The 20,000-nt window shown below is 36.5% G+C and overlaps 1 protein-coding gene across 5 annotated transcripts in view; it reads right to left on the bottom strand.

Moving 5' to 3' along the window:
• Positions 1-7,767: 7,767 nt before the first annotated feature.
• Positions 7,768-20,000, bottom strand: part of LOC125032021 (serine/threonine-protein kinase 3-like) — a 57,879-nt gene continuing 45,646 nt past the window's right edge. For 2 of the 5 annotated variants that reach the window (XM_047622982.1, XM_047622979.1), the window contains exons 6-16: positions 19,559-19,664; positions 18,788-18,935; positions 18,202-18,376; positions 16,640-16,771; positions 13,501-13,723; positions 13,091-13,176; positions 12,826-12,942; positions 12,080-12,334; positions 11,307-11,330; positions 10,169-10,297; positions 7,768-9,987 (exon numbers count right to left, since the gene is read on the bottom strand). In XM_047622982.1, the coding sequence (XP_047478938.1) occupies positions 9,829-9,987; positions 10,169-10,297; positions 11,307-11,330; positions 12,080-12,334; positions 12,826-12,942; positions 13,091-13,176; positions 13,501-13,723; positions 16,640-16,771; positions 18,202-18,376; positions 18,788-18,935; positions 19,559-19,664 (1,554 nt within the window). In that variant the 3' untranslated portion in view covers positions 7,768-9,828. The remainder of the gene's footprint in view (positions 9,988-10,168; positions 10,298-11,306; positions 11,331-12,079; positions 12,335-12,825; positions 12,943-13,090; positions 13,177-13,500; positions 13,724-16,639; positions 16,772-18,201; positions 18,377-18,787; positions 18,936-19,558; positions 19,665-20,000) is intronic. The other 3 variants (XM_047622983.1, XM_047622981.1, XM_047622980.1) reach the window with 3 other exon arrangements.

The raw sequence follows: 20,000 nt of genomic DNA, 5'->3' as shown, positions 1-20,000 counted from the left end.
TCAACGCTTTACAAGGACTGCCTTTCTGCTGTACATCTGTCTGCAGGCACTGTTGGCCCAAGTACAAAAATGTCCCCTTGGTATAAATGTCAAATAAACAGTTCAAGTTTTATTTGTCAAGTCTCTATGTTTGGGGGAACCTAGCTGAAATAATGCCATTATTTGTGTTAGGATTAAGAGGATATATATAAAAGTTTACTGTGGTGTAATATTCACCTAAATATATATTATATATGTCATATCATTTAGATTATAGATTCACTGTAAATGAAGGGGGGGAAAGTCTGCAATTCTAGTGTGTTACTTGGAATTCTTTAACAAGGTTAAGTTTAGCATTAGCATAGAATTACAGTACTATTGGAACATTACCAACAACTCTTAAGAGAATTCATCTGATGAAATTCAAGGTGCCAAGAGTATGAAATACTGTGAATTTTCTGTCTACAGTTTTTACCAGTAAGACTTCTGAGAAATGCTTTGAGTAGAAGTCACTACTTTTTTTTAGTGGATGAAATATACCTTTATGATCTTGACAAACAACATTCACCAAAACTGTTGATGCATAACAAAGCTGCATTGTAATATGTATTTCTAATATTAATGTATACAAAACAAACCTTATTTGACTATAATGTACTAGGTGTGAAATGGTTAACATTTGCTTAGAACTTATCAATTTTTTTTTTTTTCCAGTTTGTCAGCTGCTTCTAATGAATTGGTTGATATGATGCTAACAGCACCCAAATACAGTCTTTCCATTTTTGAATTACATCAGACACTATTTTCTGTACATTTCAACTGTCTTAATAAAGCTCATGTTTGAGTATTATTGTTTCCCTTATGGAGAAACTGATAAAGTAATAAGCCAGAAAAAACATGGTAAGATCGCTTGAAAGAGTGGAGAGGGGCAAGAAGGTGTGAAGAATGGGAGAGACAGAGTGGAAGAAATGGACGGAGGGAGGATGGAGAGAGAGAGAGAGAGAGAGAGAGAGAGAGAGAGAGAGAGAGAGAGAGAGAGAGAGAGAGAGAGAGAGAGAGAGAGAGAGAGAGAGAGAGAGAGAGAGAGAGAGAGAGAGAGAAAGAGAGAGAGAGAAAGAGAGAGAGAGAAAGAGAGAGAGAGAAAGAGAGAGAGAGAAAGAGAGAGAGAGAGAAAGAGAGAGAGAGAGAAAGAGAGAGAGAGAGAGAGAGAGAGAGAGAGAGAGAGAGAGAGAGAGAGAGAGAGAGAGAGAGAGAGAGAGAGAGAGAGAGAGAGAGAGAGAGAGAGAGAGAAAGAGAGAAAGAGAGAGAGAGAGAGAGAGAGAGAGAGAGAGAGAGAGAGAGAGAGAGAGAGAGAGAGAGAGAAAGAGAGAAAGAGAGAGAGAGAGAGAGAGAGAGAGAGAGAGAGAGAGAGAGAGAGAGAGAGAGAGAGAGAGAGAGAGAGAGAGAGAGAGAGATGAGAGAACAAATTTCAAATTTTATTCAAACTGTAGTTCATGTCAGAAGTGGCTTACATTTTAGGGAAGAAAATGGTTTTGTACTAATATCCCCTTCAAAACCTGGAATATTTGGGTCAGATTGGATTTTGAATATGCTCCAAGAATTGAAATTTAGAATGCCCTTTCAATACTGCAAGAATATGAAATTCCTTTATCCAAGTTATCAAAGACATTTCTCATGATATTTTATGTGAGTGATAGAGGGTGTGATGAGACGGTGTGAAGGAAATCCATTGCACTGTTTTTACCTTGTCTGGGTTCTAAAGCACTGTTACATCTGTGGTGCTGGAGAGGGACACTGCCTACCTCAATCCCCTGTCTTAATAAATTCATCATCTGTTCCCATCAACTAAATTTTTTTTTTCATCCCCTCTTCTTATGTGATCTATTCTTTGTCTTTCTCCATCCTTTGCCTCGACCTGAGAGTTTGCTCTGACCAAAACATTCAATTTTGATGTAGCATGTTCCTCCCTAACACCACAGACTACACTGGGCACCAACACAGCATCGCTGCTTGAAGCTGTATATGCTTCACTTCAATCTGATTATACACTATGACCAATGAAGGCATGAATGGGTTAATTGCAAATCAATTTCTCATTTCTCACTAGCGCTGCTGCAGAATTAGTGCCAACATCTACCTGAGTTATGAGCAAACAGTTGTGGAAACAGTTAATGGGACTGTACAGTACAATGTGAAGAAATTACAGCACAGTTCAAGGAATATGGACTCGCAGCAGCAATGGCTGGTTCATCATCGTTAGAAAAGTACTAAAAAATGGAATAAGAAATAAAACATTAAATATCAATACTAAAATCACTTCAAGCCATAGGCTTAAGTTGTCCATACCAAAAGAATCTGACCTGGTGATTTTCTAATAATTTTCTTCCCAATATTAATTTTCCTATACTAATGACAGCAAAAGCAACAATACTAGTTTCATTTATAATTGTTTAGCAGAGTGCAAATCTACACAGAAAACTGCCCCAGCCTTCGCTGCTCCATTTCCTCTTTCCTGATGATTATGACTCATTATGATAGCTTTTCCAGCTGCACATGCAGAGTCTGCTACATGGATAGTTTGTAGTGATATGCAGCTATAAAAACAGGTTTGGCATTTACAGTTTTATGCTACAGTACAAGCAATAGAGATCACTTTGCCATCTGCAGCATGACACTAGCAACATCTATTTTTTATGAATGGAAGAAAAATGATGTATAGGTGTTTGATGTTATGATTGGGAACACACAGATCATGATATAGTACCATACAGATACATGCTATAAGGTGGCTAAATTACAGAACTATAAATATAACAAATTGCTGTACTTCTGCTATTTTATTATATTCATCAGACTAGATTGCCTTGACTTACTATTTTCCCTAATTCAGGTAAATGTTTATTCACACACCTCCACATGCACAGCTTCTTAAGTCATTGTGAGACATTAGTGTTCTTCTGTTCTGTATCAGACACACCAGCCTTTCATAAATTCTTCTACAATCTTTCAAGGTTTCACTCATGAGAGCTCTCAAAGCCATCATATTTGAAGCCCCATTAATTTCCTCCCCATTTTTTCTTTTGTAAAATTTAAACATAGGACACATTACTTCCACCTGCCAGCATCAAATAACCACTTTTCCAAATACATACACATGTACATAAATGCCATATGATTGTATTCATGAAATCTTTCAAAATATAAAATGACATTAAACAAAGATGTACAAAAAGTGAATGGTATTATAGATATTTTATATACACCTCTGCACATTAGGAACATTTTTCACTGCATCAGCATGAGGATTCCTTTGATTATCTTCGCACTTTCATCAATGATTGTTCATCAAACATCAGTCTGCCACTCTCTTCATCTCTCTCTCTCTCTCTCACTCGCCTTTCTCCCTTCCACACCTCCCCCCTTCCCCCCCTCCCTCTTTTTCTCTTTTTCTCACTCTCACTCTCACTCTCACTCTCACTCTCACTCTCACTCTCACTCTCTCACTCTCTTTTCTCTCTCACTCTCTTTTCTCTCTCTCACTTTTCTCTCTCTCTCACTTTTCTCTCTCTCTCTCACTTTTCTCTCTCTCTCACTCTTCTCTCTCTCTCTCACTCTTCTCTCTCTCTCTCACTCTTCTCTCTCTCTCTCACTCTTCTCTCTCTCTCTCACTCTTCTCTCTCTCTCTCACTCTTCTCTCTCTCTCTCACTCTTCTCTCTCTCTCTCACTCTTCTCTCTCTCTCTCACTCTTCTCTCTCTCTCTCACTCTTCTCTCTCTCTCTCACTCTTCTCTCTCTCTCTCACTCTTCTCTCTCTCTCTCACTCTTCTCTCTCTCTCTCACTCTTCTCTCTCTCTCTCACTCTTCTCTCTCTCTCTCACTCTTCTCTCTCTCTCTCACTCTTCTCTCTCTCTCTCACTCTTCTCTCTCTCTCACTCTTCTCTCTCTCTCACTCTTCTCTCTCTCTCACTCTTCTCTCTCTCTCACTTTTCTCTCTCTCTCACTTTTCTCTCTCTCTCACTTTTCTCTCTCTCACTTTTCTCTCTCTCTCACTTTTCTCTCTCTCACTTTTCTCTCTCTCACTTTTCTCTCTCTCTCACTTTTCTCTCTCTCTCACTTTTCTCTCTCTCTCACTTTTCTCTCTCTCTCTCTCTCTCTCTCTCTCTCTCTCTCTCTCTCTCTCTCTCTCTCTCTCTCTCTCTCTCTCTCTCTCTCACTTCTCTCTCTTTCTCTCACTTCTCTCTCTCTCTCTCTTTCTCTCACTTCTCTCTCTCTCTCTCTCTCTCTCTTTCTCTATCTTCTATCTTCTCTCTCTCTCTTTCTCTATCTTCTATCTTCTCTCTCTCTCTTTCTCTCACTTCTCTCTCTCTCACTTCTCTCTCTCTCTCTCTCTCTCTCTCTCTCTCTCTCTCTCTCTCTCTCTCTCTCTCTCTCTCTCTCTCTCTCTCTCTCTCTTCTCTCACTACTCTCTTTCTCTCACTTCTCTCTCTCTCTCTTTATCTCTCTCTCTCTCTCCTCATCTCTCTCTCTCTCTCTCTCTCTCTCTCTCTCTCTCTCTCTCTCTCTCTCTCTCTCTCTCTCTCTCTCTCTCTCTCTCTCTCTCTCATCTCTCTCTCTCATCTCTCTCTCTCGCTCTCTCTTCTCTTTTTCTCTTTTTCTCTTAGTTTCTTTTTCCTTCATTTTCCCACTCTTACTTTCTGTTTTGCTATTTGTCTCATTTTCTCTCTTGTTTTCTCTCTTATTTCCATTCTCATCTCTCTCCCTCTCATTCCTTTCACTCCTCTCCCACTGATTTTCTTTTCTGTCCCTCTCATTCCCATTTTCTCTCCCCCCCCTTTCTATCTCTCATCATCATCTTTTTTTCCCCTCACTAACATTTTCTCTTTCCCTCTCTCTCTTATTTTGTCTCTTCCTCTTTCTTTCTCTGTTTATTTCTCTATTTCTGTGGAAGTCTTGCACTTCCTTTATCACTTAACATTTTAAGTTCTAAGTTTTTAAAGTTTCTTGATTGTGTGCTGAACAAATAATCCAGATTCTTAATTCAGAAAGAGCTTCACAATGCCTGAACTTAAAAACCATGATTTTAGCCAACAAGCTGGATTACACGCCATTTTGCTTTGACAACATAATTATTTAGGATATCTTTGCATGTGCATATGAATAAAATCAAACCAAAGTCAATTTATAATCAATATATGAAGGAATTTTTAATAACTACTGTTTCTCACCTAGTGTTTGCAGTCCTATATACTTTCTTTACTTTCTTACCCTTGATGGTGAACACTTTGTCTATTCACAAAGTCTTGATGGTCTAATAGCACAAGTATGTGACCTGAACAAGCACTTATTGTAACACTTCCTTCTTCAACCCCCTGCAGCCCATTAAAAACCAGATATACAATGTGCTTTGTGGAACTGAACTTTTAATTGGCTTAAAGGAAAATGTAGTCCTGTCAAGAATGAAAGAACTTGTACCTTTTACTATATGCAAACTTATAAGAGATGTACTGTACTGTAAAAATATAATTTAATTGCAAACTCTCAACAAAACTGATACAGTGTTGCACACTGATTATTCTTTTGGATATAAAATTCATTTATGAATAGAATCCATTGGGACAAATGTAGAAAAGGAATAGATGAGAAAGAATAACTTGCCAAACTAAAGGATGTAACTAAAGAGTTCTGATTTATATCTTCAACAGACTTACTTATAACTGTGAAGATATAAAGCAAACTATGTCAGTTCAATTTGCTGCTCTGTTATGTTTGTCATCATTCTCATTTCTACACTTGTGTAATATGATCTACATTGCAAACAATAAAATCAAAGGAATTTATTGCTGATATCACATGTCAGATTAATCAGGTATGCAAAACTTTATGCCATAGGTTTTAGCCAATTCAATCCTTCCAGAATTTTTCGTGATCAACAAATATTTCTTCCAGCTCCCCTGTTGCTAACCACCTGATATGCTTATTAATAAAAATAGCATCTTTATAAGTACCTTAATATTTTTTTCCAATTCATCTTTCTTATTTTGTCTTGCCTTTGTTTATTTCTTTCTGTCTATCTGATGTCACATAGTCTCATACTGCATGCCCTATAGGTCACCCCCTTCCCCCTGTGCTATGAACAATAGGGATCTTAATCACTTGTGGCATAAGAGGGGCTCAAACACTACATCAGTACTTGGGAATCTTAACCCACTGAGCCACTGATACTATCTATACATTTCTAAAAATATTCAAGCAACCATATCATCCTGCTTTTGTGCATATATTTAGTATGTATTACTTTTGCTTTACTGATACTGTTGAAGAAACTATACCATTACAGTAAAAAAAAAATAGTTAACAACCTGCTATAATGGAGCAATACCCTTTTATATGACCTGTAAATTCTTAAGCAAAATTAACCATGACTAGGCCAAGAACAACTGAATTTCCACATGCATTCAAATAATACTAACTCTGGTCTCAAATATAATGAGTAATTGATAAACAAAGATAGAAAACAATTTTTAGTACTGGCAGACAACTTGCATCTTACTGCAAACAATACAGGCTATGGCAGTGGCTGCATCCTCTAAAAATTCTGGAGAGATTGAGGGGTTTAGGTATGTGTGTTGCGTCATACTTATACAGTCATGTGCCATGTTTTAGCTTGAGTTATATGTTGTGTGTGGTCAAATATGTACATTCTTATGTTGGGTGAGTATTCACATTCATCCATATGATTGTTGTCTTTGAAAATTTATACTTGCAAAAACACAGGAACTTCAAGAACTCATTCATGTCTACAACATCTTGCAGAACAAAAATCAGAGAGGAACTCAAGGATAAAAAAATAAATAAAATGAGCCTGTAATTTTATATCAAATATCATATGATTTTTTGGACCTATTGAAATCATATAATCAAATTATGTACATCACTTGTAAAAATGTTATTACATTATCACAAAGATCTTCTAAATCTGTTTTAAAACAATATTGATAAACAAATTTTTAAAATGCATAAAATAATCATTAAATACTGAAAAAAATAATTGTTATAAGAGTAATGATATTAATGAAAATAATAATAACTATGAAAACAATAATAATTATGAAAATAATAATAATAACAACAATAATCATAATAATAATGATAATAATAATAATAATAGTAATAATAATAATAATAATAATAATAATAATAATAATAATAATAATAATAATAATAATAATAATAATAATAATAATAATAATAATAATAATATCATCATCATCAATCACAACAATTATTCAAACAATAATGATAAAGACCATACACACATACATGTATAAAAAACAAGTTGCATCAGTTTTGCAGAGCGATTAACGCCAGCCTCTGTGGCCACTTGGCTTAAAAGGAAAATGCGGTTCGCTACACAATGACACTACACTGCGCACATGTGAAGTCTGTGCCGAGAGACATCAGAAAATTGGGTCACCTCTCTCACAATACATCACAGATGCTACCTGGCACTTTTTTTTTTCCTCTTTTTTGGTTTTGGGTTTTGTTATTCGTTCCTTACAGAAAAGAAAAAAAAATAATAACAATGATAAATGGCGGAAACATGACAAATCACTCAATCAAGAAACTCTTGTTCACTTCTACTCTCCTCCGGGTTAAGCCTGAATTGGCGAGTGATTCCTTACCTGACTAGAAGTTACAAAGGATCAGTCGTCACCTGCAAACTAACACATCTCTAGCTTTACGTCTGTGACACCATAAACCATCACCAGCTTTTGAGGTGCTTTAGTGCAATCCATGAAAAATGTTGGTTAAAGTAAAGTTTTGCACAAAAAGGAAAAGAAAGACAAAGAAAATTATAGAATAAGGATACCTGTCCAGTTAATAAATAAACGAGAGGATGCTGTACAGTCATCTATACATGGAAAGAAAGGTGAACACCACACACAAAAATAAAATACTCAAATTAGTATGATAAAATGAGAAAAAAAAAATTCTATTAGCACAGTTATTGGTTACATTAACCTATCTAGGATTTAAAAAAAAAAAAAAAAAAAGGGAGGGGCCTACAGTAAAAAATGTAAAATGCAATATGTGAACATGAAAAGAAAGGAATGCATCATTGTTTAAAAGCTGTAATAGTACATACTGTCACATCATCATTCACAAGACCTCCTCTAACTACACAAGGATCAGACCATCACTAATGCCCTCTTTCTCGACAAAACTTTTTGAACTTACGTGCAAGCCTTTGAACGTTCAGTCGGACCCCAGCATTAAGGCCATCTCAAGATATGTATGAAAGTCAATTCACTCCCTAAGTTTTTTTGTTTTTCTTTTTCAGAAGTCATAAAAAAGAAAGAATAATTATGTACATTCAGATACAAGTTAGAGATATGGCAACATCCACACCAAAAATGTTGTTCCAAGGTTTCTTGTCTGGCAGAAGAAGCTGACGGCCAGCGTGCAGTCACCTCTTATGCACCAAGACTTCCAAGACTTTCCTTCTTCCTCTTTTTCATGGATGATCAGATTTTGGCAAACAAATTGAGGATCTACAATAAAACTTACAACTAATGACTGGAAAACCTTATCTGAATGCATAAATTATCTCTGAATATGGACAGTTCTTGAACCTTTTTCTTCTCTTACGCTCTCTCTTGCTCTCTCCCTCTCACCACAGCATATAAAATGAACACCAAAAAGGAATAAGTACAAACTACAATATTCAACACTGCAAACAGTGTAGTCAAAACCTGTAGAAAAATCAGATGGAAGAGAAGCTTGGCACGAGCCTCCCAGCGTGAGAGTTATGGCAGTGGTTGGCGCCCACAGACAAACCTGCATACAGAGACTACCCACACAGCGCTGCCCAAACAGCACAACACAGTAATGTACAGCCTAAACAAAAGCTTTGGGCTGAGATGGGGCATGCTGCTGCATACAGTTCCAGATACAAAGCTGTGTAGAGAACTCAAAACAGCCATGTACAGGGACCATCCACACAACAGTGAATAGGCACTGAATGCATGGCCTGGCAAGTAGGCAACCTCTGCACTACCTATTAAACAAGACAGGAAGACATGAATCAGATGTTTAATAGCAAACAAAAAAATTATATTACACTACCATTTCTCAAAATATTTCCTCACAATATGTCTTTAATTAAGTCTGACAGCCACTTCTTTGCTTTCTAGACCATGAGGTTCACAGATATATATGTAGCATTAATCAAGGAAGGCAAATGAATAAAAAAAAAAAATTCATATAAACATGACAAATCTTGAGCTCTCTAGGAGTGATGACCAGCAACGCCCTGCTCTGATGGTCAGCTCACAGCTTGGGGTCACAACGAGCAAGTCCGTGAGTATCTCGTCCACAAAACTAATACGCTTTTTATATTTTCACATATCAAGTAGGTTTAACCATCTCATGCTGGCCATGGGCAGGCAGCACTCATCTTTCCATACAATGGCTGATGACGATCCACAAGCAATCTTTAGTATAATTGGCAACCGGTGCACTCCCAGTCCTCCTTTGGACATCAAGGTCAGATCATTTGAATGACTTCTGTTGAACTCATTCCATTTCTTACGACAGGCAGTGCTTGCACTAAGCAGGGATATGAATCAAATGGCACACATTGCACAGTGACCTCATATCAGGCAGATATGCTTGGCATCTGTGTTTGGTATTTCTCCCAACTTCTTAGCCACCATCATCATCTTAACTTTAACTTGTTATGTGTATCCACTCTCTTTCTTGGCGAGTCGAATATCATTTTCAAATTTACATCTTTTAAAAGTTTACGGCACATGTCATATTATAAAAGATATAAAGAGCACAATTCTGCTAGAAATTCTGCTGTCTCTTCCTTTTCTGGTCCATAGCATCAAGGATAGGTTGTCGTTTAGCATGATAGCGCTGACGCAACTCATCAATTTCCCGTTCCATTTCTTGGTCTAGAGTAGCCATCCGCTGATGTAATTCTTCATAAGTCAGGTTTTTGAGCTGAAAAGATATAAAACTTTTTTCTCTCTCTCTATTTGCCATTAAGAAAAAAAAAAAAAATTTACTCTTCATGACAGGAATATAAACTACATTTAGTCAGAGGCAAAAAATAAAACAGGATGACAACGTACTAAACACTACCCTATCCTTAAAAATAAAGGCAACAACACTAAGAACCTACAAAATCAAAGTCGCCATCAATGAAGGATCTCTGGAACTTGGGTTGATTCTCGGCTGCAACACCCCGAGACGGCAGCGGCTGGTGATTGGCGGGTTTGTTCATCTGAACTAACTGTCTCTGTAGATTATTCTGGAATTAACAATCAAATTCAGATTGTATTATCTGGGCATGGAATACAAATTCTGAATACAAATGCAAAAATAATTGGTTTTCCTATACCTGCTTCCAATTACTTAATATTGCTGTTAATACAAACAACAAATCTGTGTCACTTTCATCTTCATAAATCTTTTACATGGTATTTGAAATCATCTACTTAAAAGCTTCTATCTCACTTATAGTCTATATAATTGTGTATATTGAAGTATAGCTAAAACAGTAACCTAGGAAAGAGCTCCTACTTTTGTGCAAAATGAAATGAAAGAATGAGGTTCAAAGATAAAGCTGTACTTTGCAACCCTTTCACTTAACAGACACATCATTGAAAAGACTTGTTGATTACCACAATCCATCTTTAATTTGAGCAAGACATAAAACATTTTGATACAACATATGTTTTCTCCACACTTATGAGAAATTATAAACAACAGTCACCTTCCTGAAAAGGATGATGATAATGAAAGATAATTCAAAAGTTTAGATGTAATAAAGCAATGACAATTAAAGGAGGACCTTCTGATTTTTACTTTTTAGTCTCAAAGAACCTAGAGTTGATTAAACCAATGCCTCCAGGGTAACTGGACCAATTTTCTTACTTTTTACTTAAAACAGTAATAGGGAAAGAGAGAGAGAGGGATACAAGCAAAGACAAAAACATATGAATAGATTCAACATATGAAATCATTGTATGTAACACATGTAGAGTAAAAAAAAAGTAAGCCAATTATATAAATGAATAATGAAACAAAATCTGGGAGGCATTCATATAAAAAACACTATCATTCAACACCATGGATGAATCATATTTGTTCTTTCAATGATCTTACAAACCAGTATACACATACAATTTTTGCACTTACAATGACTAATCTTTAAAAGTCTGTAAAAAAAAAAAATCATAATAAATTGAAGTAAATAAGCACTAGGAACTGGACAGGAAATATTTTTTACAGAAAGCTTTAACAAATAAAACACTTACTTGTTCTTCTTCCAAATTTGAGCACTGCCAGAGCAAGGAGCAGAAAAGTGTGTTAGTTTGCAAGGCAAAAAATAGATGAGTTAGTAGGTCCTATATAAATTAACCCAATGCCGCCAGGAACATACTGCACTCATTTTTTATTTTTTCTGTGAAATGTCTCTGCACATAGATGACTCTGCTAGTGCTTAGCCACAAAGAAGTCAATTAGCAGACCTTGTGACCTTAACTAATTTCAATTTTCCTGGACTTGGCAGGAAAAACTTTCTTTTTTACTGATGCTATTAATATCGATAGTGTTATTTTTATTATAGACATTATAATTACTATAATGTTCTATCAGTAGCAGCAAAATAAGGTAACGTAAAATATTTTCGTAAATCAAGGAAAAGGGTAAATGTGCGAGACAGGCAGTACTCATAACTGGCTCACAGGTGACTTAGTACAAGTGTAGCCATCTACGTGTAAATTCACAGTAGGCATGTACGTACATGCCATGCCCGTCGGCTTTGGGTTAAACAAGAATGAATGAATATATAAAGATAATAGCCTCTGATAACACCAGTATTCTAAAAAGTATTTTTATACTTATAAAAAAAACAGCAAATATATAAATAGAATATAGGTAGTAACCAATAATTAATCTTGAGAATGTTGAGAAAATCCTCCATGCACAGAACACAAACCAAAAATCCCTCAAAAGTAAGCAAATATACCAAGCTGGTACCCAAGACACCACCTTCAAAGAAATCCCCTTTTTCTGTTCTCAAACCCACCTCGAACTTCTGTTGCTCCTCGGCCGACATGGGCTTCGGCTGCGAGTGTATTAGCGCCGTTGGAGAATAAACCATTGTGCCGTCTCCACCTTGCTGGTCCTCGAAGGCCTGGCTGTTTTGCACCTGTTGCTGCTGTTGTTGTAGCTGTATTTGTTGTTGTTGTTGATGCTGTTGGTGATGCACTGTGCTGGGCTGTGGCTGCTGCTGCTGTGAGTGCTGAGGCTGTTGTAGTAATTGTTTTTCTTCTAAAGGCAACTGTAATGCACAAAGAAAATCATGAATGGAATAACAAAATGGGACAACCAAGTAAATCATATGACAACTTTACCCAATATCATTCTTACCTGATTCCCCACTGATACTGTAGCTATTTTCCTCTTTTCAAGGTTGCATCAATAACAAAGCTAATATGCCCCAAAGAATATTCATTAACACTTTTCTGTTCTATGCTTTAGTCCTTGATTTCCAGGTACTATAACCAATAATCTCTTAGAATATCTGAGACTAAACCTCAGTGAAAGTAATCTTTTTCTTATCTCAACTTCTCTAAAATCATACTGCTTTACTTTACTAAAAATGTACTACGCACAAAACAAAGTGCCATTTTTGAAACTACAAGGTTATACCTTATTTTTTAAGAAAATTATCATATGAATATCAAGTAAAACTTGGCATTATGGTCTATAAATTTGCAAACTATTTCTGTTATAAGAATTTCTATCAAAAGCAAGACTTAAATACAATACCTGCGATGATTGTGACGTCGGGTGCTGTTGTGTAACAATAGGTCGGCCCGTCCCAACGTATTGCTGCGGCGCCAACTGCTCCAGCGGAGAGTTATCCTTCGAACCTTTACTTCTTGCCTGATACAAGAAAGCATTGCAGTTATGCCAAAAAGTAAATAAATGTAAAATATTTCTCAACAGCACAATCAGAATACAAAAAAAACAAAAGTTCCACAACACATGAGCTTGTATGTGACCACAATACTGAGAACATATAATTCCTTACCCTCTTTTCTTGTTCTTTTTTATCGAAATGGTCAAGGAACAAAGGCCTGTATTTCTTGCTCTGCTCACCAGGAGCGGTGTCATGCCCTATAGAAAGAAAACAAATTATAATAATACATCAAAATCAATTACAAGTAAGTCTCACACCTACTTTCCTTTTAGTAAAATATTAGCAAAATATGCCCATTCTTAATCAAAACAGTCTTAAAAGTCATACTGGCTATACATGTTGCTATATGATAATAATACAATCTATTTTAAATAAATAATAAAAATAATCTACCCAAACATCTAAAATCAATACACCCTCAACCAAACCTCCTAGTACATCTCTCTATTAAACCTCATCCTCCTAATTCCGTGGGTACCTCCACAGCACTGCCACAAACCAAGAAAATCGTCTCTGCTCACTCTTCATCGTGGAGTCCTCGTCTTCATCTTCATTGTCAGAGTTGATGACCATTGTCCCGAGGTCTGAGGAGAGCGTCGCTGAGTCTAACGGTGAGACGAGTGTGCCACCAGACTGCAGGGGCGCCATCAGAGTGCCCTCATTGTTGGCAGGGCGCAAGGTGCCACTGTCACCCCCACCGGCACTATACCTGACCATCGTCCGACTGTCCACTTCATCATCGTCCTGAGGGAGAAGGTGTACATGAAACTAAGGGCCTGTAGATTCCGAAACCATCTCTCCACCAACCCCCATGAGCCACATCCAAAATTACAAGGAATCATGCATTTGTTAATGATCAATTTATGACTATCAACTAGCAAAACAGCCATCTAACACGGAGACACTAATTAGCATTTCATCTTTTAAAAATTAACATTACAATATCAATTTAGCTAATACTGATTAGGATCTGACCACCACTTCCAAATGCAGCTCAACTAAAAATCCAACTAATGGCTGTCTATTATTAACTATACATTTATATGTCTGTCTGTCTGTCTGTCTGTCTGTCTGTCTGTCTGTCTGTCTGTCTGTCTGTCTGTCTGTCTGTCTGTCTGTCTGTCTGTCTGTGTCTGTCTGTCTGTCTGTCTGTCTGTGTCTGTTTGTCTGTCTGTGTCTGTTTGTCTGTGTCTGTCTGTGTCTGTCTGTGTCTGTATGTCTGTGTGTGACTGTCTGTCTGTCTGTGTCTGTCTGTGTCTGTGTCTGTGTCTGTGTCTGTGTCTGTGTCTGTCTGTGTCTGTGTCTGTCTGTGTCTGTGTCTGTCTGTGTCTGTGTCTGTCTGTGTCTGTGTCTGTCTGTGTCTGTGTCTGTCTGTGTCTGTGTCTGTCTGTGTCTGTGTCTGTCTGTGTCTGTGTCTGTCTGTGTCTGTGTCTGTCTGTGTCTGTGTCTGTCTGTGTCTGTCTGTCTGTGTCTGTCTGTCTGTGTCTGTCTGTCTGTGTCTGTCTGTCTGTGTCTGTCTGTCTGTGTCTGTCTGTGTCTGTCTGTGTCTGTCTGTGTCTGTCTGTCTGTCTGTCTGTCTGTCTGTCTGTCTGTCTGTCTGTCTGTCTGTCTGTCTGTCTGTCTGTCTGTCTGTCTGTCTGTGTCTGTCTGTCTGTGTCTGTCTGTCTGTGTCTGTCTGTCTGTGTCTGTCTGTCTGTGTCTGTTTGTCTACCTGGCTAATACATTATTTTAGAAAATGCATTCATTTTACTGTTATCAAATCCCATTTGGTTTTAGTAACCAAATCATCTTTAAAAAATAATCTTGATCTAAATCTACAAACAATAGAAAAACAAACTTTCAAAGAGGCCATGCACAAAAGTATTTTAAAATCATTCTGAAAGCATGCATTACAAGAGAACATGCAACCAAAAATATGTTAGGAAAATACAAAACATTAAAACATGCACCAAAACCACATAGAAGAAAAACATGCACTGACAACATAGAGGAAAAAGAACAAACTGTTTAAAGCCAAAAATGAGAGTTAAACGTGCATAAACATAAACAAAGAATACATGCAAAGAAATTATAAACAAAGAAAACATGCCAAACAAAAGCTTCATCAAATACAAACTACAATATATTACATGTTACACATATTTTCTAAAATGGTAATATACCTAAAGTCTCATATCGACATTTAACACAATTCAAGTTACAATTATTCAACTTGCTTCAACCAAAGCATTCCCTCTCAAATCTGACCTTGTACAAGTCTCTGTTAAACCGAAGCCAATGGGGATGGCATATATGTACATGCCATGCCTGCTTTATATTTAATTTTTTAACTGTTTTAACACATAGATCGCATCCCAGGTTACAAGTCACCAATGAGCCAATTAACTACCTGCCTCATCTGTTTTCTTTCTTCTTTGGTTTTTGAAAATATTTTCCAGCCTCTTATATTGCTGTTAGTAATGGCAATAACACTATAAAAAATGTAATGTCTATAATAAATATAGCAGCATCAATATTGATAGCATTAGTTAAAAAAACATTTTTCCCACAAACTCTGATCATGTGAGGTCACATTGTCTACTAACTGACTCATTTGTGTCTACATACTTGTAGAGCCATCTATGTGCAGAGACATTTCACAAAACAGTACTACAAAGAACACATTTTCCCAGAGACTTTGGGTTGAGATGAAATGCCATAGTTGTTTAACATTCATGTACATGCTTTTAAAGGTATATATGTTACTTCCTAAAAAATAAAATTTTACATTTTGAGAGAGAACAGAATGACACGTGTATTTGTGATACTACTGAAAACAGTTTTAAACACTCTACAAGAAACTAACTATAATTTAAGTGAAAGCTGCCAACACATGCAAAAGTTTAGTCCTTCCAGCGTAAAAAATATGTTTCGATCCTGGCATTATTTTTACAAAAGAACACATAAATAAACACAGTATATTTGTATCAAAGTTGCATGCAAAACATTTTATATGATGCATTCTCAGGACATTATTATCTATTTCAAGCATCTTTCTCCCTTTAGCACATTCATTACCTTGACATCAATGATTTCCTAAAAGAAAAATATTCATCTTGTAATTTTTTTTTTCTTTTAGCTTCCTTAACATTATGACATAAACTAGATATTAACTTACATATAATATAAGTTACTATGTATGTCTGTGATCTTATTTACAATACACCTAATCATGAAATCTACAAAAAATATTCAAAAGTCTAATATATTTCATACAAGTTCATGCATGTATATCAGTGTAACCTTAATTTATGTTAAACTATATATCATGTAATCAAAAATATGTAGCATATACTATGAACTTTCTATACAAGGAATTCACATGTTATTTTTCTAATACAACAATTTGCAGTGTCTTTACCAAAAGCACAAAAGAAAAGTTATCACCACAAGCCATATATAAGTGAAACACAGCAGCAAAGAACACTGAATTTAAGTACATACATCTTCCTTTTTCTTTTTAAATATATATAACATAAAAAAATAAATAAATAAAAGCTACTAATGGAGACAGGAGCAAGTGCAGGACACCAGCATTCAGGGTAAACAGTACCACAAAGAGGTGTGCACGGCAGGAGATAAACAAACGCCACATGCTCTGTCCCTGGAGCGGCCACTAACCTGGATCTCATTATTAGCCAGGTTGGGGTGGTGCTGATGGTGGGTTTGGTTGTGCTCATTGTTTTTGTTGTCTTGCTCAGCTTGTGTGCTCATTCCCGGCAATTGGAGCTGAGGGGACTGCTGTTGCGACAACTGGGAGACAGTCAGCGTGTTATTATAACGCAAGCAAGCATGGCCAGTCTCCTTTTCACATCATTAATCCAGTCGTGTGGTCAGACACACTGTGTCATGCTCCAATTTGCTACAATAACTGGCTTGCTCTTCCCATTTTACAATCATTTCTCTCTAAATCTGATCATCTGATAATGTACTGGGAGGACTAATAGCACCGAGGTAAACATACCATGAAAAAATACCTTGTACCTCTGCCAAACATATACATCAAACTTCATCCTATTATATTGTACGTACTGTCAGAAAAAAATGTGCTCCAAACATATTTTACATTTCACTAACATAAATATGAATAATTAAAGTTCAGATCCTAATCCTTACAAAAATTCCTTCTTGTATATCTGACATCCACCATGTAGTCCTCACTAAAATGTAACTCATCAAACATATAAACCTTTTAGAGGAAAAGTGAATTCTGGATCTACCACACAACCATATGAGTCCTACTCTGTTCCTACAGCTAACTCAACAAAAGAATTCCTTCCTTTTTCCAACTTTTGAATCTCGTACGAAATCTCTTCAAATTGGTTCTTCCAGCACACACAAACAACCTGAACTAGAGCCACGAGACCTATGACAATATTTTTTTTTTCTCTCCCTCTCTCTTAAGATATTCATGCCTGTTATTGCTAAAAATTACTAAAAGTTCCTGCATCTCATTTTGATCACTTGACAAAAAAGTCAACCAATCTAATTTTCTTAAAGATGCCTGAACCCTATAAAACAAGACAAAGTTATCTAAGAAAGCCCATGTCAGGAATACAATCAAATAAGTATTAACTCCCACCTGATAACATGCAAATTAGTTAACTATCATTTAACTGTTGCTCCAGTGTAGAAGGGAATTCCACCTCCATACCCCAATTCAGATTTTTAAGCTATTATCTAGTTTGCAACACTACAAGCCGTGACACAGTAAGAGTAATTCCACCACCAATCAACTCCCATACTGTGATGTGCTATGATTATCTGTTCCTCTTCTATTATCGAAAAACTGAAAGCTCCTATTTCAAAAAGAATAATTTAGGTCTTTATTGCTAGAAAAAAATCTAGTTAGTTTAGTCCCTCACATAACATAAATTTTATTAATGTATTTACATAAGGCATCTATAAAATTACATGCAAATGATGGCAAAGGTTAATCAAATGAACATTTAGACGAGAACTATCCTTTTACCATTCAGATGTTAATAAAGTGGACATTTAGATTTTACCATTCATCTGACACCAAAGAAACTCAAATAAATAACATCAAATTTCATCTTCCGTTTAAGTCATAACAAACATGGGAAAAACAATTTAAGTTAAAAATACACATTAAAAACTTAATAAAAATATGCTTTAAGAAATACACCGAATATCTCAAAAGATGCAGAGCTTCAACTTACCGATTCCGTGATATGCTTGATTTGGTTCTGCCGGTTGGAATTCTGATTCTCACGGATCTCCATTGCCTCCTCCAGCATGTTCCTTAGAATGCTGGCCGGCTGAGCACCACGAATGAATTGATGTTGGAGGAGCTTGGATGCCGTCGCTCTCTCCTCGGGGTTCTTCACTAGACATCTGGATTTGGGTAGGTACAAAGCTTTAGCAGAGAGCATCTCCTGTATACAGCAATTCAATTTGTCTACTATTTATTCTCATATATGAATGAGGGAAAGGGGTTCTTTGTTTAAAGATGGAAATGATGTAACCAATACACTGATAGTACATACAGCTGCCAAAAATGTGGAATAATAAAGAAAATTAAAATGGGTAACAAAAAAAAAAATAAGCTTCAAAATATAGAAAGACAAAGAAAGTAAATTACATGAAGCAATTTTTCCTCATCTGGTATTCATACATGCCTCAGTCACTTCACACCAATCAATTACATTGGCTTCACAATCAACATTCCCCCACCATCCCTTCCCTCACTCTAAAACATACACATACACATATTCACTAACAAGGCAATAACCCAGGACCCCTTACCTGGACACGAAGTCAATGAACTCGGGTTGCCACTGGTCGGGCTCTCGGAATGATGGCGGTGGCTTAGTGGGGATCATGAATATGGCACGCATAGGGTGAATGTCACCATAAGGGGGCTTCCCCTCCGCCATTTCTAATGCTGTTATACCTGTCGGATACAAGAGTGGATCTGGTAAGTCTAAACTTGAGGGAGTGAGGTGGACTGTGGCCTTTGGCTTGGTGAGTTTTTAAACCCAATGCCGACAGAGATGGCAAGTGCATTCATACCATACCTACTTTGAGTTTAGCTTATTAATTGTGATACATACAGATGGCTCTACAAGTCCTTTGTCACCAAAAGTCTAATACTATCACCTATTTATTTTCACAAATATTATGGTTTTACTTACATTCCTATTAGTATTGTTAAAACAGTATAATAATCATAATGCCAATAATGATAACAGCATCAATATTAATAGTATTCGAAAACTCAAGGAAAGGAGAAATCCGGCAAGGTCACGGACGTTTACTTATTGCCTCCTTGGTGGAGCCATCTATGTGTAAAAGTATCTGACAAAACAAAACTATAGTGAACATTACATGTTACTAGCAGCATTGGGTTAAAGGGATCTGCATCAAGAACAAATGCTAGTGCACAATCACTAATGAATTCAGGAAGCCCAAATAGCATCAACCTCTAATAAACAAATGTATTCCAAGTAAAATTAAGAAATCCCTCATGAGAAATCCATTAAAAGAGTTCTATAAAAAAAAACAGTCTTGGCTCACCTAAACTCCATATATCAGCTACACAGTCATAACCTATTTCCTGAATTACTTCTGGGGCCATCCAGAAAGGAGTGCCTATCACAGTGTTTCTTTTGGCCATTGTGTCCTGCAAGAGGGAAAACAAACATAGGTTAAAAATATCTTCCAGAAATTCCTTAGTTAATATCCCTACATATGAATTTCCATTAAACATGCTGTAAATATGCAAAGTCACCAAAGCATCTCACAAGTATCTGCAATATTAGATCGACCTCCAGGTAGCAGTGCATTTGACATGCTTGGTCCAAAAATAAGTCGACTTCAAAAATAACAAAGTCTTCTTCCCATGTCTCAGCTGGCACTTGGCTCTCTCCCCCTTGGAAGCTTGTGTAATTATGGCAACTACAGCCTTCACAATTCTTGTATGAATATTAATAAAAGATACTGATTTTGCAAAATGACA

Source organism: Penaeus chinensis, chromosome 14, assembly GCF_019202785.1.
Source record: "Penaeus chinensis breed Huanghai No. 1 chromosome 14, ASM1920278v2, whole genome shotgun sequence".
NCBI classification, from domain to species: domain Eukaryota; kingdom Metazoa; phylum Arthropoda; class Malacostraca; order Decapoda; family Penaeidae; genus Penaeus; species Penaeus chinensis.
Note: the sequence above shows the minus strand (reverse complement) of the source record. Positions and strands in the feature narration are given on the sequence as shown.